Below are 22,577 nucleotides of genomic sequence, written 5' to 3'. Positions count from 1 at the left end.
GGAATCGAGTGGATTGGATTGGATTGGATTGGATTGCATCCAAGAAAATGTGGCCATGAACAAACATCTTGGAGCCTTGGAAACAGTTATTCATCAATTGATCTGTCGAATACCTACATAAGGTAGCTGGACGTTCCCATCATTCCATCTCCCTACTCCTACCCATTACGAAGTACCCCTCCAACCTCGGAGAGGAACAAGGATATGGCTGCTCAGGGCGGCGATGCGCCTTCAGTGGGACAGACCTGACAAGACAGAACAGACATCCATGGATGGGGAATGCCATCCCACGATTTCCACACCGACGTCATCGTTTGGCTGCCACAGACCATCGAGCTTCAATCGCCTTGATGCATCGGAGCCAAAGCCAAAGCCAAAGCCCTGACTGAGCATGGCATGGCATGGAAGAAGAGGAGCCACGAGGGCAAAACAATCAGCCAGCCCAGGACTACTGTTTACCGCCATCGAGCCCTTTATGAAAGTAGAATCCTGAAATCCGGATACACAATCTACAATAAGTTACAATACCTCAATATCAACCGATCGAAGGGCCATACTCGGGATCATGTCATCGGTGGACGTCCCGTTCCTGATAAGGTTCAATTGCGGCGAAGTATTTTTCCTCTTCGCCTTCAACTCTCACATCACATCTCCAGGCTCCATCTGATAACCCACCCTCCTTATCCGAACTCGACAAAAACGAAAAGCAACAAAGTGTAAGAAAATGCACCAGCATTACTCGAATCGCCCCATCCTCTCCCCAGTCTAGCCCAGCATCCCCCCCAGCCAACCATATCATCCCAAACCACCTAGCCGAGCATCCACCAAGTTCTTCCAGAACACAAACTAACTCCAGTAGTACAGCGAGGTAGGGAAAAGTTCCCGCAGAGGATGCGTATGGCATACGGGGGCTCAAAACGGCAGCATGCCTTTTTCACTTTCCCACATTCCAGCTCGTGGTGCTTGAGTCGTGCACAACACTCGTCATCGCTGAAGGGCGCCCGGATATAACCCCGCGATCACTGAGCAGGCTTGCTTGCTAACTTATGTATGATCCAGGGTTCTATGAAACGCGGCGGTCGGTGAGTGAGTGGAGTGCGCGTCCAGTCCCACAGAAGCAGACAATGCAGTACCTGGTTCTGGTGGCAGAATAAAGATGCCAGTAATGAAGATCAGGGTCCGATTTAACGTTTCTGGCAAAGCCAAGAGAGAGAAATTGGCAGCAGTTTCGTTCAAGAAGCAGTTTCGTTCAAGACCGAAGCTGGGTGCGATGTGGTGATATTCGCACCATCTCCTATCTGAAGCTGGGATCTGACGGACGCGATGATCATAATCGCTCATCGCCTTTTAAATTGAGGGGATTCAAAAGAGAGACCAAAACGAAGAGATCGGAGATAAAAGTCGTGACTTGTTTTGAAATTTATCAACGATAAGGCCAGGGGTTGCAAGTGTCTAATACTTTCATCGACAACGGCTGCATCTGATTCCATTTCCGGGTTGATTGCTGAATCTGAACGACATAGCTCGTAAAGGGCTCTCATGTAGAAGAAAATACACACTGCGTTGCTCATTCTCTGGTGCCTCAGCTCTAGTAGTTATCAATGAGAGGGTCCACGGTGACAGCGACCCATGGACCCAATACCCGATGTAAACATCACGTGCCCAATCTCGTATGCCTCCACCTGATTACTTTGAACGAATGATTTTTTAAGGGGAGTTTTTGTGTCAATGATGTAGCAGTATATTCATATCGTGCAATTTCGTGTCTCAAGCTTGAAACATATAGTAGCTTAATACACTATAGTTAACTTTTGAAGTGAAGAGAAGCAAATTGGTACAAAAGAAAACATTTCTTAGAAGTCGGAAGAGGCTCGCCTACTGCATCCATATACCCGACTTGACACGAGATTGAAATATCCCGACTCATTATCCATCATCATCCTTCATCAGTAGAGAGTAGCTCTGCGGAACCGATTTTCAACCGTACTTGTGCTGTTCGAGGTCACATTGGAAGGCGGATGATCGATGGCCGAAGTATCGTTGAAAGTACAAGTGCGGCAAAAGTCCGGGGGGGTATCCTCAAGCACCGTACCATTCGCAAAGATAACGCCAGTGAAGACCGTAAATCCGTTGTTGGTCATTACCTTCGCCAGTGCCTGCTGTGGTTTTGCCAGCAACGGGTGTTTGATGTTGCTGACTTTGCAATTTTGAGGGACCATGTACAGGTTCAGACCGATAGAGAGAGTCTGCATCATCGGATTGTAGGCCGACTCGTCGAGGTCACTGACGTGGAAGAGGCCAACGGCGTCGTGGAGGATGACCGTGGGGAAGTGCTCGGGTGACATTTTCTGAACGCCATAATGGTAGAGAGCAGGGTTGGTCTCTTGGTTTGCAATCAGCTGTAGAGTTGGTGGTGGGATCGAGACGTCGATAGCAGAGGGGGTGCATTGCCACTGCATGATGCAATAGTTGTCTGAGGTGGTTCCAGTGGGACTCCCATCGTCGCGGGAATGACCCTCCATCCTGGCAACTTGTTTGTCGGCATTCTGCTGAGTGTACTGTTCTTGTGCCCAATAATCATCGTAGTTCAGATAGCCACCACGGCTGTAGATACCAGACCCAACGCGGTCTGTCGGGAGACCAGACTTCAGTCTCCCACTTGTAAGGAGCAGAACGCAACCTTTGCCTCCGTTCTTATCCAAGAAGTTCTTGATCGGCTGCTGGTCCAGAGATGGGCTACTGCTCAAGCCTATACATCGGTTGTTGATTGACTCTAGCTTGGTGTAGAACTCGTTGACCTTGTCTGCGCTCCAGTACCGGTCGTTCTCAGTTGTCAGCTTTCCATTGTCGAGGTCAACCATGGACCTAATGGCCCAAACAATTACTTCACCAGGGTAGTCAGTCGTGAAACGATTGACGCCAGCTATCAAGTCTGAATTATACAGTTGTCAGTCACCATAGCTACTAGAAAATCATGGACTCGTGAAGGAGTGTTCCGACGAGGAACGTCGGGAGAAATTTTGAAAAGTAAAAGCTTGTATAAGCCATGGATTAACATACCGTCCAAAGATTCACCAGTCGCGCCAACAGGAGCTGCGGTAACTTCCTCGTTGACATGGGCAGCCCAGAAGCTTCCTCCATTGACGGTGACGATACGCATATCAAAGTATCTCGTGCCAACCTTCAGTTGATTGTAGTGGTCCAAGCTCTGGGTTGCTGTGTTGGCAGAAGTACCAAGTCCATTCCATCCGGAGTTGACCGAGATACGGCTCATACCAGCGTCGTGAGAACCGGGGACTACAACATGACGGAGGTCACGATCCTTGATGATGTTGTACATTTTCTTCATCCACTGTAAAGAATTATCAGTACAACTTCTTGCGGCAGGAACCAGGATTCAGGGGCAGAAAGTCGTGGAAGTTGATGATCTTCGAGGCATGGAATATTTAGGGAAGTGGTCATAAAGGATCAAAATACTCACTGCAACATCGTTAAGCTGGAGAGAGTTGACGTAGCCAAAATCCTCGCTTCCAGTGATGATCAACGCGACACTGACCCTCTCACCAGGGAACCCCAGTTCTCGCCAGCCCATACCCATTCCACCAAGGTCGAAAACAACCCGTCGCTCATATGAGTCGGGAATGTGCGTTGTGACGTGGACTTGGAAAGTTTTGCTCGTGCCCTCGACTGCATGTTCAGAGTCAGTAGGACCATCATAATCAACTGGATACTTTGCTTTGGTAATTCTTACGTTGATAATTGGCATAGCCGTTGCTATCTACAAAGCTACCCACGTTGAGACCGAGATCGTAGGTTGCTTCGTTCTTCCTTGCCTTCCCTGAAGGTATATCACCAAAGTCCCATGCTGAGAATTGATATGGTGTTGGACTAGCTATATGGATCATCTTGTATGGTGTGAGATTTACAATAGTTACCCATCTAGAAGAGTTCCCATCAGAAACCGGTACTTATAAATAGTGTTGAGGTGGTTATGAACTAGTGTGTGTGTGTATGAAAATGATACGTACTGGTGACCATCCGTGTCTTCGGCGTGATTCAGTACCGTGCCGTCGTTGGTCCAGATCTCTATTTCACCTTGCGGCACGTTCTCTGAGCTGTACATCCGATTCGAGTCCAGACACTCTACTGGAAGGGGGGCCGTTCCAGAAGAGGGTACATTGTACACCGAGATGTGTGACCAGGCGGGATGTTTGGAAACCGACAAATTATCCACCGCGGAGATGGCTGTCCCGGAAGTGGAAACAATGATGTTTTTGGCACCAATACCAATGATATTCTGGATTCTGTTGTTGTTGTAGTTCTTCTCTATCAACCAAAGAGCCTTTTGACAAGCATGCTTATCAATGCAGTCTTGGGTGTAGCTGCTGAACCACGAGTAAGTACCTGCCGCCCCGATGTGTATATTTTGTGATTCTTTCATGATGACAGCCCATGATTCATCGCAACCGTCGGCATCGCCGCCTTTGCAAGAATAATCAGGATCGTTCGCGAAAGTGCCAACTACGTTCTGGAAAGGAGCAGGGGGCTTTGGTGTCGGCTGATAGCTATATGATCGAATAGTCAGTGATCAGTCGTTCATCTCCTTCTTCTAAACGCAGACTGGGGAAAGGTAAATAGCTTGCGCCAGAGCAACTTACTAGGCGGATTCTGTCTGTAGAAAAGTCGTGAATATGTTTTGAGCGCGGTAGAAGTTGTACTGGTAGTACACACTATGCTCGGAAGCGGTGCCGTATAGCCAAGTAGCTTTCTGACTTTCTATAAGCGCACCACGGGCACTGTATACCGATATTTGATCCATGTTGTTCAACGCGTCGTTAAGAAGAGGATCGTCAATCTGGTGGTCGCCTACCCACAACCACATGTTGTCAAAATACCCCGATGCTTTCTTTGTGACGTGAAGAAGCATGCTGGCCACTTGACATTTAGACGGATTGGTCCCTGTTTTTATCGGTGGACATTCAGCTGGTGTCAATTGTGTACCTGTGGCACCTCCAAGGCGAACATGTACTAATGGAGAACTCGAAGTCAGTAAGCCGCTTCTAGGTAGAGGTAAAATATGCCACAATGATCCAGATGGCTGAACAGCTATTTGAGGAGGAGGGCACAGAGCATAATCTTCGTCAGACACGCTGTGATAGGGGATGGAAATAAATAGGAAAAAGACTCACCATCCCATAAAGCAGCAGATCCTTTACTAGAGGCCTGGACATTCCATTGCATCAGAATGACACCCGGAGTTGGACCTTTGCTGGTCAAAATCAAGTCTTGCATCTCAACTGTGCCAACATCTCCCTCGTTTCCGACCTGAATGACTGTGTTAGCGAATCCTGATCGGGTATTTGAAGCTAGTCGTGTATCATAATAACGCCTGCGAGTTACACAGCATGAAAACAAATGAGAAGTATAAATGAGCTTGTCAACAAATGCATACCTTGAACATAGGGATAGGTTTGCTTGCATCCGAGAACGCAGAGCCACTGGCAGCAAACTGCGACCAGGCTTCTCCTACAATTTTGGCATCTTTCGGGATTGTGACCGTATTTTTGATGATGTAAGTGCCCGAATCGACGAATATAATCTTGTTGCCGCTGCCATAAGTGTTGAATGTCTGCTGGACCTTTGCTGTGTCATCTGTGGAGCCATCGCCAGTAGCAAAATCTTTGAGATGGACGAAGTCCGAAGCGGTCTTGTCTGTGTATTGGTTTTTCTTTCTCTCGAAGTAGGGAGCCACGGTAAGACCAGAGACAGTCGATCCGAGAAGAGTGGCCTCGCGGGTGTAGTCCATGGATCCGACCGTCCACGACCGTTTATTGTTCGTGTAAGTTGAGCCCATGACATACTTTAGCATTCAATTCCTTGTCAGTAGTTGATCTAAGCAGAAGTGAGGATCTCTTACGTATTTGTAGTAACCTGCTGCAAGAATCTGGGCCGAACTCCAGTGATCTTTGATCTTTGCTCCAAGCCGAACGTTGTCCAAGACAAGCCCGGTGAAGCCGCTGTCAACTACATCCTTAGAAACTGCCATTTCAATTGCAGACTCGGCGATGTTTGAGAAGACGGAATCCATAATAGTCACAGAGCCCGGAATAGAACCGTCCGCATCGTTGTAAAGTCGGAAGCCAACTTTGGCATTGTTGACAGTAATACTCTTCCAGACCCAACCCCAATTCCAGATCATCTGGACTGCGGTATTACATCCGTTAAAAGTTAAACGAGATGTACTGAACTGTTGAGCACCGCCATCTAAAGGATGGCAGCTTAGCGAGTGTGTTCAAAGATCGGTTAGTTTGTGGGAACTTACAGATCCCAAAATTGCCACCAGTGAAAGTTATGTCTGACATGACACCACCGCTCCCATTCTCTGCGAACATGCCTTGTTGAGTCTGTGATAGTGTCAGTCAGATATCCTTTCGGATTCGAACTTGAGAGAGTACACACTGTGGCTGAGTTGGCAATGAGCTCAACATTTTCAACTGTAGTCGCCTGAGCTACTTGGTAATGAAGAGCGCATACGTAGGCACCTGGATCCGTTGCCCGGATATCGATCCTGATGTTGCGAATCTGACCATAGAAACGTGCTGTGTTAATGTACCATTGCAAAGAATTGCCGTCCGGGCCAACGCCACCATTTTCCACGTAAACATCGGTTGATAGAACTCCAAGACCAACGAAGCTTGACGCTGCAACGATGGTCGGCCAACTGTTTGCGTCCCCAATTATTTGGGTACCAAAATAAACGCTGATGGAGCTAGACACCTTATATGTCCCAGGGGGAAAGTACACGATCCGGTTCTTGGTCGTCGATCCGTTACACTTTGCGCCACATCTCTTGCCTGAATCAATGGCGTCCTGAATCGCCTTTGTCGAGTCCTGAGAACCATGCTTGTCAGCTGTAAACCACTAAAATAATTCAGGGTATTTTCGGAAGTTTCTTACTGTTTTCCCTGTGGGGTCTGCTTTGAAGTCCGTAACCACATTCACAAAGACCTGTTGTTATTCCATCAGTTACTTTGTATTCCATTTAGTATACAACAAGCTTCACATGCCTTGTATGTGTTATCATTTCCCCATGGCAAGGTGCCTTTTCGACTAAGGGCTTCCATCCAAAAAGTTCCAGCTCGTCGGTTGAGAGTCGAGTTTGACTCCAAACTTGGGTCGGTGTCTATTTCAGCCAGTAGAGCAGCTGCCTGAGCTATTTGGTCTGTGATGTTCAACAGGGGAGGGGGCTGCTCTACATCTCGCTTTGATGCTCTGGTGCCCGGTTTCAAATTGAAGTTGTTCCTAGCCGGCATCGCGAGGCGGGCTTTATTGAGCTCAGTCATCTTAGAGATGGCATTTTTGACAATTAACCGCGCTGCTTCGACGTCGCTCGTTGTTGCATTTTCAGGTGTAGCAAAGGGAGTGACTGTATCTTGTCTCTTAACAGAAGTAGAATGTCCTGAGTGGACCGAGCTAGAGAGTGTAAGAACATGAGAAAAAAAGCATGCCCATATCAGGGCAAGACAAGCGCGAGTACTGAGAAACATCTTGACGCAAGAAACTCCCGACAATCAAAATTCGAAGTCGTACTGCAATATTGAATACATGCGGCCATCTTCTATATACACATCTGCAGCAACAGAGACTAGGAGCTCGAGAGGCACAGTCGTTCTAGAACTCCAGTGTAGGACATAATAAGCTTACTTCTCCCCCTGGCCTACAATTTACCTGTATCCTTGAATCGTCGGCCATTCTGTACTACTCGTGGAAGTGGCTTACGGAGGTATATCTTCATTTTTAGGTCAGGCAATTACTTACACTCTTTGCTCCGAGCCCACGTGTATGATTCTATGGCTATTGCAGGGGTTTCTCTTCGTTGAGACCAGAGCTATCTGATCAGACGTTGCCAGTCATGGTATATATAGCGGAGGACCTTCCTCATCGAAGAATTGCCAAGTCGACTATTTCGCCCTCGCAATCATATGACTTTTATCCAAAGTGAGATCGCGCCTCTCGACGACATTTACCCGCAAGCGCTGCAGGTACAAGGAAAACTGAAAAAAATATTCATTGGCTCTCCTGATATGTCCAAGAGTTTAGAGGAGATTTTTTTGGACGGTAGGGTAAGCTTTTGCTAAGCAATCCTTGGACGAGGGTCCTGCAACTTTTACCTGGTTCTATCTGGAGTCTGGACCATCACGGTTAAGCGCAGGGTATCAACACGAACTCTTGGCGAGCAACTAAGGTTAATTTAACCGTGTGGCACAGCTTCCTTATTCCAGGCCTACTCGACACTATCGTCAACTTCGCACTTCCTCAAGTGTAGTTGAAAGATTTCTCGCTGTCTTCATACTTGCCTCACTTCAGCGAATTCGAGATCTAAGACCAGGCTTATCCAGAAAAATGGCATCTAGTACAGCAAGTTCAGGAAGCACTTCAGAAGACGCAGCAACATCCACATCAGCTCCTGCAACGATATCACCAATATCGTTGCTAGCGCTCACCACCCCTTTTGTTCCCCCCGCGCCGAGCTGCGCCAGCATATTCACGACTACCAGCACAATCACAAGTTACTACTGGAATAATTTCTCCACCACTGCCCTCAACATAGTCTATTCCGACCCTGAAGATTCACGTTTCACAGCCTGCCAGCCTCCTGGATGGGATGGAGTAATTTCTTCGAGCCGTTTCCACTTCAGTCCTGCCGTTTGCCCTGAACAGTGGACTGCCTACGAGGTCAGGGAGGCTTATGTGGACACAAACACGCTCTCACCGTCTAGAAAAGCTACAACTGCCTACTGCTGTGCCAGGTGAATCTTGTCTATCTTACCATATGCATGCCAATGTTTGTGCTGACGTTAGAACTTAGTGGCTACAGTTTAGGGGATGCAGGTGTGGAATTGACAAGCCTCGATACACTGGCATGCATCAGCGCAATCGGGGTTTCAGCAACACCGACACCAACAACAACTATGACCGCGGCACCCTCTTTCCCAAATGGTGTGCAAATCCATAACGCTTACCAAATTTCGTGGGATGCCACGGATAGGACCAGGCTTTCTCCTACGCCTCCGATCCTTGCCAAAGATGGGTGCAGCCAAACTTTGAGTGTATGGGTTCCGGGTGAATCGGTCAGCTCGCTGCCTTGCAGTATCGAAAATGGACCAGGCGGCGGGAGCGGCGGGAGTGGCGGCAGCAACACAGCCCTAATATATGGCCTGGCTATCACATTTCCAGTCGTATTTGTGGCTTTGCTGAGTACATGCGTTTGCATCCATTATCGGAATAAGAGAAAGGGCCCATGGAGACCGAAAGTGCAGGCCGGAGGGGTAAGCAATCCAACGGCAAGTGCAGACATGCAATTAGAGAATGTCAAAAGATGAAGGTGTGAGTCTATGAGAACATCGCATTGATTCTTCTTCGTGCAGAAAACTTCCTGGTTGGGGTTTTACGGCGCTGTCCATTTTCAGATCTTCACAGTCGTTGCGATCCCGGGATTCGGCTCCTCTTCTATTGGCCCTTCGTCGTAAACATTGATATCGACGCTTGTGATACGAAGCTGTACAAGAAATATTTCTTCCAAGCCGTCGACCACCTCGCAATTGCTCAAGCTGGTAACGACAACAAAGGGAATCGAAATCGCTCACCTCGTGAAATCTGAAGTGGAGAGATGTCGTCTTCTTCATTTCAGTACTCTTTCTGGCCTCTATTGATGTTTACTCTCGCTTACAGAGATCCACTTATTTTATCTTGCACTCTCGCTTGTAGTGTCAATAGGCCACCGCTCATCGGAGATCTGAGATATTCCGTTCTCGGATGGATTTTCTTCCTGTCTCCGATGTCCCTCGTCCGTCTCGAGGTTATAATTAATAAGTTCTCTCATGGCTATTCCACGTCGTTCTCAGTCGAGTCTCGAGGGAGCTCAACTCCACCTTGCGGCCGAAAAGTCCTGGCCGAGATCAAACCATGGTCCCCTCGACCAATCCACGTTATTCAACCAATCAAACCCATCTCCATCATTTTCGAACCCCAGCAATTGTCCAGGTGGCTGCTGCTGCTGGTCGAAACCACCACCACTCACCGTCCCAGTTGCACTGCCATCAAAACCAATCGTCGACCCATTAACGCTTGCGGTATCCACGAATCCCACTTGCGAGCCTGGAACCGCAGTCCCGGTCCCAATACCCGTCCCATTACTCTCCTGCGAACTGATAGGTGGGAAGCTCGAGGGCGGAGCAGCGCCTGGATTGAGAATCTGGTCCAGAATTCTCTTGATGATAAGCTTCATCCTCCCACACAGCTGATAATTCCCCGCAGCAGGTTTGACCCACTCCAAGAACCCAATCAGCAGGCTCAAATTCTGCACAATCTCACTTCTGGGCAGTACGAGTTTTGTACTATGCGGCGCCTTTACTTGTTTCAGTAACTCAACGCAGAGGACGCCTGAAGAGGGCACGCCCCAGCACATCAGCATCCAGTCAAAGTCGTGGTGGTGTTCTGTGAAGCGATCACGCTGCACCCACAGGAGGACGGTGAGTTCAAGCATCTCGCGCGCACAGTCGACCATAGATTGGCCATCAAGAAAGCCTTCTTTGTGAGCGAGGCGCTCGAGGAGGAGGCGGTGCTCCAGCATGATTAGGCGAAGGCAGAGGCGGCGCCAAAATTTGCGGTCGTTGCACTCTGGAGAACCGAGGTCGGAGAGCTTGAAGTGGTAGAAGGAGGGAAGGTTGTTGTAAATGCTTTGGATACGGCCCATGAGATAGCTGGGTGTGTTAGTAGTGTTGCTCCACTGAATGTATTGCATTTAAAGAATGGGGTTATAAAGAGTAGAAACAGAACTTACCCAATCTTTTCAGCAGTACAAATATCCTTATCACCAAGCGATAACTCCAGCACCTCATTCAGAACTTGTGCCAACATCCCGTGAGCTCTCGTCGCCGTAGTATTATAAATCTGACCATCCTTATTCCAGCCATTCTCGTCCAGATTAGCCACCGCCTCTTGAAGCACTTCTCCCCCTTGGACCAAGACTTCCTCGCTTAAATCCAGAGGAAGCTCAAAACGAGTGTAGCGATAACTGAGTGCTGGTGGCCGACCAGTTAATAGAGCTGATCCTTTATCAAAACAAAATACAACTGTAAATAATCGCTTTTTGGTCTCCGAAAGATATGAAGGAGGACGACCTGTGTCGATTTGGCGATGTAATCCAAGGGCGGTGGAAGAGCTGACAAGATCTCCCAATTGGCGCCAAACAATTAGACCTACATCATGTCAGCTATCAACACGACAGGCGAAGTTCCTAGGCTTCCAACTTACTAGCATCACCGCTCAACACAGTCTGCAACACCAAGTTCTTAACAAGAAGCGCCACCATTGGCACATTAATCAGATCCATATAATTTGACAGGGTAATGCAAGCCTGCACACAATCCTTCATCTCAACAGCAAAATCCCTCCTATTCCGCCTATCACCTCTTTGTGTAGCGAAAAACGCATCTCTCTCTGGCAGCGACAGGATTGATGTCGTGAGTGCGCCATAAACGGCACCGAGGGACTCCCATCTAAAATTCGATCCGCTACACGATGCCAGCCAATCGTCAAAGTCCTCGAATTCTTGAAGTGCTCTCTCAGCATTTTTACATAACAGAGTAGACACCTGCTCAAGCTCATCCGTATTCCTCGTTTCTCTGTTGAACGCGGCAGCAAAACTGGAATTCCAAAAAGAGTTCGCCAGAGCGAGAACGCTGTGTTTTGGGTACGAGCTCTCGTGACATTTCTCGAAATACCACTCTAACAGGAATTTGCACGTATGTTCGTCTGGCATTGCATTTAGGACTTTCGTGCCCAGGGCCACGCGAGGAGAGCCGCAGTGCTGTTTCCCCGCTAACATTAGGAAGGTCTGGGACTGGAGACTTTCGTATGAAGGGACGTGCAGGTCGGAGTCAACAGATATCTGGATTTCGTCATTGCCGAGATTTTCTCTATTTTCCATAAATACTGCGGAGAAGTTTGTAGGACCTGCGAGGCATTAGTCTCTAGAATTGAGAGCGATCGAAACAACATGCTGTCCATATCCGTGATGCAGTTGCAGCGCCCCCCACTTGTGTCAGGTAAATCGGGACATCGGAGTTAGATAAAGACAAACAAATACCTCAGGTACGACATGCTTTGAGATTTGTACAAGATAAGAGAGTGGGATGAGATAAACAAGCAATGTTTCACTTATCCCGCTCCGACTACAGAGTACAAAATCTCATAGAATTTCACAATGCACTACCACAACGCAAGGAAACTCACTTACCAAAGAAGCCCCCAGACTTTATAAATGGCCCACTCTCAGGAGTAGGTTTAGTAGCAACATCAACAAGCAAGCCCCCAGAGGTAGACCGATTCATCCCTCTCGGGGTAGCATCGATACTTACCCTTTCCCTTTCAGCTTCTCTATCCCCTGAGCCGCTGGAAGGCGTTGGCGGCAAAATAGGTTTCCTCCTGCCATCCGGGACAGGCCGGGTCATAGGCGCAGTCAAATAGACGCATTTTGAGACGACCTTCCTTCTTCGACAACGATCACAGACAGGCAATGTGTGATCGCAACTGACTTTTGCCCGTCGACATGGCTCGCAACTAGGTGGCTTTCCATTCCGGCGTCGCGGCAAAGCAGTGGGACTAAGAAGGCCGGGGCTGGAAGACATAACTGATCAATTGACTGGATAGAATGGAATTGATGTGCGTTGAGAGGCTCGGTATAAGGGACCGAGATCTGAGTCGGTGCCCAGGGGCGGAATTGGAGATCCTGAGGTTCTTTTTGGGTGCAGGAATTGGGGAAATGAGGAAAGTCTTTTCTGCTCGCGGCTTTGAATGCGGGGTTCGGATACAAATTCCTCGGTGTTCTTGTCAGCAAAGTGGATATGTCGTCTCCAGCGACCAATTAGAGGCTACATCGCGGCTCGTGTCGGGGTAATGTTTTTCGTATCCCGTTCGTTTGAGTGACAGAGAGTGTATCAGTTTGTAATAGTGCTGCTTGAATCCAATTGTGGAAGGTCCTAAATAGAGCGCAAAGGAACGTGTTGCTTCCAAATATTGCTCGGAAGAAAGTAAATAAGGAATCACTCACCTTTCGAGGCGTCACTCCGTAACCCGCCATTTTCCTTTCCCGCAACGACATTCAGGGAGGCACGATACTTGAGCACCTTTGAACGGCAAGCATCTTCCTTGACACAGCAGGAACTTCTCCAGCACAATCACATTCCGGTTCAAAAACAGCGAGTCAAAGGAACTTTTGTATTTTCTCTCATCAGCATGGGTATCATAACACACACAGCGACCGATCCCATGATATTCCCATTCTCCGCGCCATACCCATCATCAGTTCCCCTTCCTGTACCACCCCCGACTTCATCCCACATGTAGAAAACACAGAAAGAGTAGAGAGAGAGAAAACGTGAAAAAAGTCCCATCCTTGCACCTCCCAAAGTTTCAAAAGCAAATTGGTATTCCTCTTTCGTTGACGCGCGCATTTTTCTATGTTGTGTATCTCAAATTTGCTGGACGCCGCATGCTTTTCTCCTGCCCTAAAGACGCATCTTTGGACACGCAAGAACTGAATTACGGAAACGAAAAGGAAAACAACAACGCGGAAATCAAAGTATTCGCCGTAAAATCACGAGGTATTCGGGTATTGCGCGCCAGGGTATATATCCAGCCAGTGTACTGCACAATGACTCTTAGGAAATGAAGGGGGAAATCATTTACGAACGCGGTGGCCCAATTGGGCCTGGGTATCCTGATGTAGAATGGGAAGTGGAAGGGCGACCACTGTCGGTCGAAGCTCGTATGGTGTGTCGTGGGGTTGCGTCACCCGGATGCTGAAGTTGAGAAGGCTTATGTTCGTTGCTGCCATTGCTGCCGCTACTGCTACTGCCAAAGTGGTGACGAGTTGGCCAAGCTGCTCCCTCGTCGTCTGCCAGATTGACACCACTGTCATTCCAAGGGTTGCGGTCAGCATTGAAGCTTCGGGTCGATTCGATGGAGATCAATGAAGATTTCGAAACGTTGTTGGATCCATTTTTGAAGAAGCTGCCTGGAGACTGGGAGCTGTTCTTGCGACGATCCAAGAATGAAGAGATTGATGACATGCTGCCTGGTTTGCGGAGCTTGTCAAAGATGGTGCTGCGCTCGCGAGCAACATCATCACCAAAGGTAGACTTGGTTGGTGAATCTGTGGATACAGGAGCCGGAGCATGCTGGAGAAGCTTCGAGTCAAAGTACTGGAGAGACTCCTCGAATGAGTCGGATTTCGGGCGAGGAATGGCTCCCTTCACAGTGACCGTCTCGATACCAGCTGAAGCGAGGCTGGAATTGAGGAAGTCGATGGCGTCCCTGACCCCGCCAGCATTGTTTCTTGTAAAGGTCCAGTGCAAGGTGATAGTGGGCTTTCCGTCCTCCGTAAGCTCTTCCTCGTCCTCTTTAACTTGAACCTCGACGACATATTGTGCCTTGAGCTTGGAAACAAGCTCGTTCTTGAATTTCTTGGATTCGAGGAATTCAGTCAACTCAGGTGCTCGAGCAAGAACCAAGTCGTGGTTATCTGGGACCATTCCAAGGAACTCGTCGACGCAGTGGGGTACCTGCCATTCTGGTCCTGAGACTGTAACATCGTCACTGGCCTGCTCGGTGCTGGGAAAGATGATCTTGCAGTTCCACTTCTTCTCCAGCTCCTCCAATTGGTTGAGACGAGCAATGAGCTGTCTGTGGTAGAGTCGGTCGACATTGACAACTTGGGTGGTAAATTCAGAGTCCACTCGATCCACCATGTCCAAGATCTCCGACTTGACCAGTTCGAGGTTCTGGGCGTTACGGGCTGGAGTACGGCAGATAACATTGTCCACTTTGATATCGTCTTCCTCTCGACCTATGCCACCGCGATCCATGGCATTGGAAAATTTGACGAATACAGAGTGCTTCTTCATGATTCGTTGGATGTGTTGCCCACCAATTCCGATGATTCGTTTGTGGTACTGATCCGGGACATGGAACGAGATCGAAGCCGGCATTTCTTGTTCCACCAAGGACAATCCATTTCGCATCGCTTCGTAATTGTTGCCACAGACATCGATGTTGAAATTGTACTCGTTGAAACCGTCAAAGATAATCTGGACGCTGCTCTGGCCCATAATCTTATTGATCTTTCCATTCTTTTTGCCACTGACGAACTCCTTGTGCTCGTTGGCGAGTTCGATCTTGACTCGAATCTGGTACGATGTTCGAGCCACAAATTTGATATCAGAAATGACCATCAAAGCTGCCTTGACGGAATCATCGGACCCTGTAATGGAAAACGTAAGCTTGTCGAAAGCCACATCGGCATCAGAATTTGCACAGATATCGGAGAGCATAGTCCGAATGTCAGTTGGATTAGGCAAACGCATTGAGTCCATTTGCTGAATCCACCAGGAGGCACTGTAGAATTGTCCAGTCTATAATCATTAGCTTTACGGAAGCTTTAGATTCTTCACTTCAACTTACCAAAGCCATAACGTCCCTAACAGTCCGCTCGACGTGAAGTCCCTCCACACCTTGGATTCTGATCATGTTTCGTTGTGATGCTAAAGCTGGAAACTGTATGAAGGTTCCATTCGTTTCCATGATCTTTCGAATTTTATCCAGTCTGGTCAATAAGATGCTATCTAGCTTTGCAGCTGCAACTACAGCATCTTTCATGAAGATTCTCGTGCGGCTGACTAATTCATGGATCTTAGCTTTGGCCATAGCAATATTGTGTGTCGTTTCTCCAGTGATGAAGATTTCTTCTGGGTTTCGTCGTTCCGCACCAGATGGACAGTATCTGTAGACCTGTGAGAAGGGGGGTGGGAAGTAGATAGCTGTGTTTGTGGTTGATTCAATGAGCTTGATGTTCTTTCGAGATCGGCCACAAACAACTGTGTGAAGGGAGAGCTCGAGCATAGTTCCATCTACGACGCGTCCAAGCTAGTGAAAGATTAGATGTGTTTGGTTTTGCGATTTTTGGAACACTCACGAGTCTATCAATGAAGATGAGTATTCTTGTCTTCGCATGTTCAGCGCTCTCCATGTCTCCGTAAACTGCGATTCTCCATCTCTGGTCACGTCCAGCCTCTCCACTAGCATTTTGTCCGTCTGCGAGAACGAATTTAGGTCCGAGGAGGAAGATGTCGACCCCACAGAAGGCAGCAACGGTATCCAGGTGCTCAATGACGTGTACTTGTAGGGCGGTCTTAGCTTCGTCAAGAACGAGATCTCCATTGATGTCAATGATAGCACATCGCTATAAAATGTTAGTATAATCACCTTTGCTTGAAGATGGACTCATTCAAGTCTTACCAATGCCAACGGCGTATCATTCAGGATCGTCTCTCTGCTCTTGTGTACCAGCTCCGGGCTTCCCGACAGACACACATTGGTGACCTGTCCCTTCACCCTCTTGGGCTCTGAAGACTTGACATGAGCTTCAATTGGTAGCGGGCCGTTGGTGAGATCTTTGCAGAGTTGTCTCAAGGTCGTGACGTTCTGGGCGTGGACTGGGAGCTCATGGATCGGCACGTCATCAGGCGCGTCCGATGGGTGCGTCCATCGTTCGACTGCACCCTTCGTTGCGTACAGGATATCCTCAATATTCGGTCCAGCAAGATCAGAGGCGAATGGCACGTTGAAGGAGTAATGTATGGGCGTATCGGCCTGGGTGGGCGAAAGGATGGGGGAGGCGCCGTTCATCTTGTGCTGCTGCTGAGGCTGACCAGGCGTCATGGTCATATTTGGTCGTCCCATACCGAAGTTCGGGCCCATCCGGTCGGACCAATGCCGCATATTTGCTAACTTATTCATGTTGAATCGTGGGCCGTCGAGGTTGTCGGCGACTATGTGTTGTGGTGATGTCTTCTGTGCCAGGCCGAAGAACGACATGCTCCTCAGGTGCTTGGGCTCAGGCTCAGGTGAGGTAAGCTGCGGTGCGGTGCGGTGCTGTGCACTCACTGGACTGGCGCGATCCTACAGTAGTACAGTAGGGGGCACGAAGCGAAGAACGGACACCACGCCAGCTAGCCGGTCTGGGTACGGGCTGGCTGGGCTGGGCTGGGCTGGCTCGATCTCACCCCTCCTACCATTTACCACTTACCACTTACCACTTACCACTTACCACTCACATTATCCACTCCTCCAAGCTCACTTCAAGTAATTACCTATTGTCACGTCTGCTATGTCCTGCTTCGCTGCCGCTGCCACGATTCTCAAAATCCCGATTATGACAGGGGCAACCAATTCAGAAACTGGGGGTCGAGTTTAGAGGCGCGCGGACTGCCCGGATTGGATCCGTTGGGCAACTTGGGAAGGACTCAAGTCTCGAGGACCCTACCGTAGAACTTGGGACTCGAGGCACTCCACAAAAGCGAGCACAGCAGGGGAGCAAGGCAAGACGTCGAGTGCACTGTGCAGGCATGTGCAGGACCACCTTGCTCGGGATGGTGTGGTGTGGTGTGGTGAAAGCTGCAGCTGCACAAAGCTTCACCCTTGGACCCGCGGCAGCAGACGAGTAGAAGGACGACAAACAGGAGGAATTGCCCCGGCCGTCACTGGCGGGGATGTCTGACCAGAAGGTTTGAAACAAGAGACCAAGAAGGTTTAGGGACGACGTGAAATATTTGGCAGCATGTGGAACTTGTGTTGCAGCAGCATGGAACTCAAAAGTATCAAGATCGAAGCACCACATGTGGATGCATCGGGATAGAACAGGGCAGGGCAGGGCAGGGCAGGGCAGGGCAGGGCAGGGCAGGGCAGGACAGGGCAGGACAGGACAAGCAGTAGTCAGCTCCAGTCAAGTAATGGAATGCCAGGGAAGTGTGTCTGTCTGGTGGGTGTCGTTTGTTGCGCAGCGCAGCGCAGATCTAGGTATGATACTGTACAGTAGTGCCCAGGGAGGATACCGACAGGCCAGTGACATGCTGGTGTGAATTGTTACGGTCCAGCTAAACCGACAGATCCGAGCACAACCAGTTAACCTGTTTGGGACTTGCCAGTAAATTTATAATAATTCGTCTGTTTGGCATAAAATCATCAGACTTGGATGACGACGGGAAGTCTCAGTAATGAAAATTGCTATTAAAGTCGCCCAAGCCCGCCAGGCCGGTGTGTAAAAACTCTTGACGAGAAATACTGTATGGCAGCCCGTCATGAAGTTAAGAGAAGCAAGAATATCCACGGCCAAGTTACACTTGCATACCACACTCACCCTGCCATGGAACAAGGCAAGGTTGACCAAGCACATACCGAAAAACTGCCCGTGGCCAATAACAGTTGCATATATCCATTCTGCAGTCAGCCCGAAGCTGCATCTCATGAATCTGTCCATTCTTTACCCATCGGCACACGAGTGCCGTCAAGATTTCCATCCGTTCTGCCGCAGAAATCGATGTTGGACAGTCATCACATATCGATTGGTCTGGTTTGCTACGTCTACGTTCTAGACCACTACAGAAACCACTGGGAAACTGTCGTATCCGCGGTGAATGGAATGAATCTATTCCTCTCTTATCTAGCGTACCGTTCTCACACTTTCCCCATCTCTCATCCACCACCAACTTAACTCCGTGCCGTTCGAGTAGCTTTCTTAGTTTCCTTGGTGACTGGTGCGTCGCTGCCCTTGAAAATGCTCGTCGAGGATGAATCTGGTAAGATGTCACGGTCCTCCGGACCAAATCATGAAACAAGAATCAGGAAACAATTCTATGCCTCCGAGGCCTCTAAAGTAAGGCCCCGCCAGAAAGCTACAAGACAAGCTGTCTCTTCAGTGCGTTGGTTTCCTCTCTCTGCAACTCCTTTTCTGCTTGACTTGTTACTTGAAGAGAAAGCAAATTCCATCGTCTTCTCTGCCATGTTCTACAGCTGATCTGTGCAGCATCGGGAAGAGATCTGATCGCCAGGGCCAGCCCTTGAGAATGTGTTTAAAAATGGAAATCGATCTACGGTTTAGCCCCTCCCGTCCACAAGAATGGACCCTAAGCTTGGTTCTGTAAATGATGACTTCATTGACATAAAATGACAGTTGGCTTTTAGAAATCATCGTGGCCCGACTCCTCCATTACTGTATTTGCTCTGTTTAAAAACAGCACTCTGCTGACTTAGGTTCGTCGAAAGTCAAAGAGGGAGAGGAGATCGTTTTGAATCATCCACGTGATCTTTTTTTTTTTTTTCTTTCTTTTTTTTTTTTCAATCTCTTAATATCTTTCTGCCGTGGTGGCCTGCCACGCAAATTCACTATGTTTTCTTGGTGGTAGCTGGTACTACTTTCAATTGATTCGTGCTTCGATCGATTCAAGCTGCCCAATCTCATGTTCAACGATACCATTGCACCAAGCTAGTTGACTTTTCCTTACAGCTTTATTTCCATCCTGACGTTCATACACTTTACTGTCTTATCCAAAGAGCTTCGTACTACTTAAGAATGGCAGAGGATAGTTGCACATCTAAGTACAAGAACCTCAAGATAAGAAACACACAGAAGAGCCAACTTCTCTACTGTCTTTCCATAAATTATGTCAACAAAAAAAAAAAACGTCTCTCTGATAGTCGTTTTACTCTTTATCATTTCTCATAGTTGCAGAATGCTAGAAAACGCTGACGCTGTCTGGGGTATCTGTCTGCACTTCAAATTTTTCCATCTCGATACCGTGGAGGACGCCTCCAAATTTGAATCGCAGGCCTTGGTCAACATAAACCATGGGAACTATCATCGGATTTTAAGGGAACGAATTCTTCGAATGCGTGTCTTCAACTTTAGATGAGGTGAAGTGGAAGCCCAAGTGTCGTATGCTCTTTTATGCCCCACTCTCCGGGCGAATAATCAGGAGGGCCACGAGAGGTATGGTTGCAGGAGGATATCTTTACTCTGATTTCCCTCTTTTACTTGAAATTCTTTCAAGCAACTCCGCTACTCCCCTTTTATATCTCAAAAGAGAGCAAACGCGCAATAACCTGGATCATATTTATGATAACAGTGTTCTTATTGGCTGAAAACACATCATTAAGGACTTCTGGAATAATGAAAACGACAATCCAGAGATGGAAGCATTTGTCGTCAAGAAAGGCTTGTAAATTCTTACCGAAGCAGCCAAAAGCCTCGTTGCTTTCGAATCTCCATAACAAAAACTCGGACTCCGCGAATCTTGCGGCGAACGACGATCACCAGCAATCACCTCCCCTTCAAAGCCAAACCATCCGCTCCCAAATCTTACATCACTGCACCTCTGTAGTCTCAAAGTAAAACCAAAACTTGGCACCGACCCTCATTGGCGATTCATCCCCTCAATCCCAGCCAAAAAGGCGTTAAGCAAGCTCACTAGGCCTTGTCTAAAGCATGTGAAAAATAAGAGTGCATGTCGAAGGCGGAGGAAACAACATACACGACGCGATGTGCATGGCATGCGCTGTTGAGTGCATGAAGTGTACAGCCTAAAAGTGCTAAGGTGTACTGTTGGATGGGCAGGACGGGCATACAGATGTACCGACCGGGGATCTGCGTCGGTACTTGGTACAAGTACTACTTGAGATCTCACTCTCTAAATATACATATGGGATGTCGGCTGCATTTTCGAAGTATAAGAAGTCAATTACTTCTGCGAACTGGCAGCATTTCACCATTTTGTACTTGGAGGAGAGTCAAGTGTACAGGCCATCTTTGAGGATTCAAACCGGCTGCCAAAGGTCAACACCAGCAAAATGACTTTCCTCTCAACCCTCACAAAGCACAAAGGTGCCTTTTCTGTCTCAGCAGCCGCCAATATAGGCTCCATCCTCTTTGGCTTCGACACCGGCGTCGCAGGTGGAGTAGTCGCCCTTCAAAGGTAAGTGACCAAACAAGAAAATTCTTAAAAACAGACTCACAGCCTGTACAGCTTCAAGACAGACTTCCACCTCTCCACAACGCCCAAGAAACTCGCCTTAACATCCGGCAACATAGTAGCACTCCTTAATCTCGGAGCCTTCCTCGGCGCTCTTCTCCCCGCTCTGATCTCCCACCATCTAGGCCGTCGCCATCTCCTCCTCATAGCAGGATGCTTCTTCCTCGTAGGTGGGATTCTGCAAACAGCCGCTCAACCACCATCTCTATCTATGATTTATGGCGGTAGAGTGTTAGCTGGCTTCGGTGTCGGTGTTGTTAGCACTACGGCTCCGGTCTTCGTTGCTGAGTGCTCGCCGAAGAAGTTGAGAGGGATTATGATGGGTGCTTTGAGATGTTCCTTGTTTCTGGTGGAATGCTGGCTTGTTGGTCTGTTTACGGTTGTTCTCTTCATATGCGGCCTACATCTAAGCAATGGCGAACGCCGTTATCTTTGCAAATCATCTTGGCAGTGTTTGTCATGGCCGGCTCTCTCATCACATGTGAGTCTCCACGCTGGCTAGCAAAACAAGGACGTTGGGACGAAGCTACGAAATCGTTATGTAGTCTGAGGGGAGCAGGTAAAGGTGACGTAGAAATTGTGGAGGAGCTGGCGGAGATGAAGGCCCAGATCGACGAGGAGATTGCTTTGACGAATGGTAGAAGAATCAGCGAGATGTTGAAGGTGAGGAACTGCCAGAGACTACTTTGGGGGCTATCGGTGGCATTCTTTACGATGTGGTGTGGTCATAATGCTATTCTCGTAAGTAGCCAAGTTTCTCTTCTATTCTCTCTCATCTTACTACAAGTCCAGTTAAGGTGAGGGAATTCATGAGTCCTGACTTCTCGCTTAAGTATTACGGACCCGCAGTATTCAAACAAATCGGTTTTACATCACAGAACTCGTCACTACTCGCAAGTGGGGTGTTTACTTGCATTAAATTCATCTCTACGATCGTGTTTCTGGTCAGTGGCGTGCAGATTTTCAAGAGGAAGACAATGCTTTGTGTAGGAGCTTTCTTTATGGGTGGTTTCCTGCTTGGTCTAGGTGCAGTGCTGCAAGCTTACCCTCCGACTGCTGGCGATGTATCAGGTACTCCAGCTGCGAAGGGAATGGTAAGCTGCCTTTTGATAACGCCCTTTTTTTCTACTCATGCAAAGACTGAAATTCGAACGGACAGATGGCACTCATTTACCTCTTCGTCGTAGCATATTGCCTTTCTTGGGGTCCTCTAGTCTGGGTCTACATTGGCGAGATCTTCCCCACCCGTTTGCGAGACTACGGAATGGCAATGTGCACCATGATGATCTGGCTCATGAATTACGTCGTTTCGAAAATCGCGCCAAATGCAATTCTGAACATTGGGTGGAAGACTTGGATGGTGAGAACATTTCCTAAGCCCAGTTCTTGTGAAGCTAATTGCTGAATTGGATGCAATGTAGATATTTGGCACTTTAAATATCGTAGCGGCCATATTTTCGTGGTTTCTCCCTGAGACGCAGAATTTGAGCTTGGAAGAGATGGACGTCTTGTTCAAGGTCGTGGAGGAGGAACATCGAAAGAGGGATGTGGAGATGAACATGAACGAGAAAGTCGGGGCGGTAGCTACAGTCGATAAAGCTGGAGTTTAGATATCACATCAGGCTTTCACAGCTTAGAAAGCAACTTAAG

At 48.3% G+C, this 22,577-nt stretch overlaps 5 protein-coding genes across 5 annotated transcripts; 2 read left to right on the top strand and 3 right to left on the bottom strand.

Moving 5' to 3' along the window:
• Positions 1–1,732: 1,732 nt before the first annotated feature.
• ONS95_001067 (uncharacterized protein) lies at positions 1,733–7,930 on the bottom strand. Its single transcript, XM_058494249.1, has 13 exons — positions 7,068–7,930; positions 6,958–7,008; positions 6,460–6,891; positions 6,323–6,404; positions 5,918–6,264; positions 5,453–5,860; positions 5,190–5,325; positions 4,659–5,028; positions 4,029–4,565; positions 3,752–3,939; positions 3,482–3,687; positions 3,061–3,352; positions 1,733–2,932 (listed from the first exon to the last, which is right to left on the bottom strand). Exons 1-13 carry the CDS (start codon positions 7,545–7,547, stop codon positions 1,947–1,949), a joined length of 4,515 nt encoding a protein of 1,504 aa, XP_058364452.1. The 5' UTR covers positions 7,548–7,930; the 3' UTR covers positions 1,733–1,946.
• Positions 7,931–8,101: 171 nt separating this feature from the next.
• Positions 8,102–9,655, top strand: ONS95_001066 (uncharacterized protein). The gene is made up of 3 exons (XM_058494248.1): positions 8,102–8,810; positions 8,870–9,329; positions 9,429–9,655. The coding sequence occupies exons 1-3, from the start codon at positions 8,404–8,406 to the stop codon at positions 9,528–9,530; spliced, it is 969 nt and encodes a 322-aa protein (XP_058364451.1). The 5' UTR covers positions 8,102–8,403; the 3' UTR covers positions 9,531–9,655.
• A 267-nt stretch (positions 9,656–9,922) lies between these two features.
• Positions 9,923–12,515, bottom strand: ONS95_001065 (uncharacterized protein; the record flags this gene model as incomplete). The annotated part of the gene is made up of 4 exons (XM_058494247.1): positions 9,923–10,763; positions 10,844–11,261; positions 11,317–12,018; positions 12,302–12,515. The coding sequence occupies 4 exons, from the start codon at positions 12,513–12,515 to the stop codon at positions 9,923–9,925; spliced, it is 2,175 nt and encodes a 724-aa protein (XP_058364450.1).
• A 765-nt stretch (positions 12,516–13,280) lies between these two features.
• On the bottom strand, positions 13,281–17,174 carry ONS95_001064 (uncharacterized protein). Its single transcript, XM_058494246.1, has 3 exons — positions 16,037–17,174; positions 15,526–15,987; positions 13,281–15,476 (listed from the first exon to the last, which is right to left on the bottom strand). Exons 1-3 carry the CDS (start codon positions 16,088–16,090, stop codon positions 13,749–13,751), a joined length of 2,244 nt encoding a protein of 747 aa, XP_058364449.1. The 5' UTR covers positions 16,091–17,174; the 3' UTR covers positions 13,281–13,748.
• A 3,571-nt stretch (positions 17,175–20,745) lies between these two features.
• ONS95_001063 (uncharacterized protein) lies at positions 20,746–22,537 on the top strand (the record flags this gene model as incomplete). The annotated part of the gene is made up of 6 exons (XM_058494245.1): positions 20,746–20,870; positions 20,922–21,295; positions 21,487–21,668; positions 21,725–22,021; positions 22,087–22,287; positions 22,349–22,537. 6 exons carry the CDS (start codon positions 20,746–20,748, stop codon positions 22,535–22,537), a joined length of 1,368 nt encoding a protein of 455 aa, XP_058364448.1.
• Between the last annotated feature and the right edge of the window lie 40 nt (positions 22,538–22,577).

The sequence above is a fragment of the Cadophora gregata genome (assembly GCF_030347475.1).
Source record: "Cadophora gregata isolate MNR1 chromosome Unknown scaffold_1, whole genome shotgun sequence".
In the NCBI taxonomy this organism is placed as follows: Eukaryota; Fungi; Ascomycota; class Leotiomycetes; order Helotiales; family Ploettnerulaceae; genus Cadophora; species Cadophora gregata.
The sequence above is the reverse complement of the archived record's forward strand: the minus strand, read 5'-3'. Positions and strand labels throughout refer to the sequence as shown.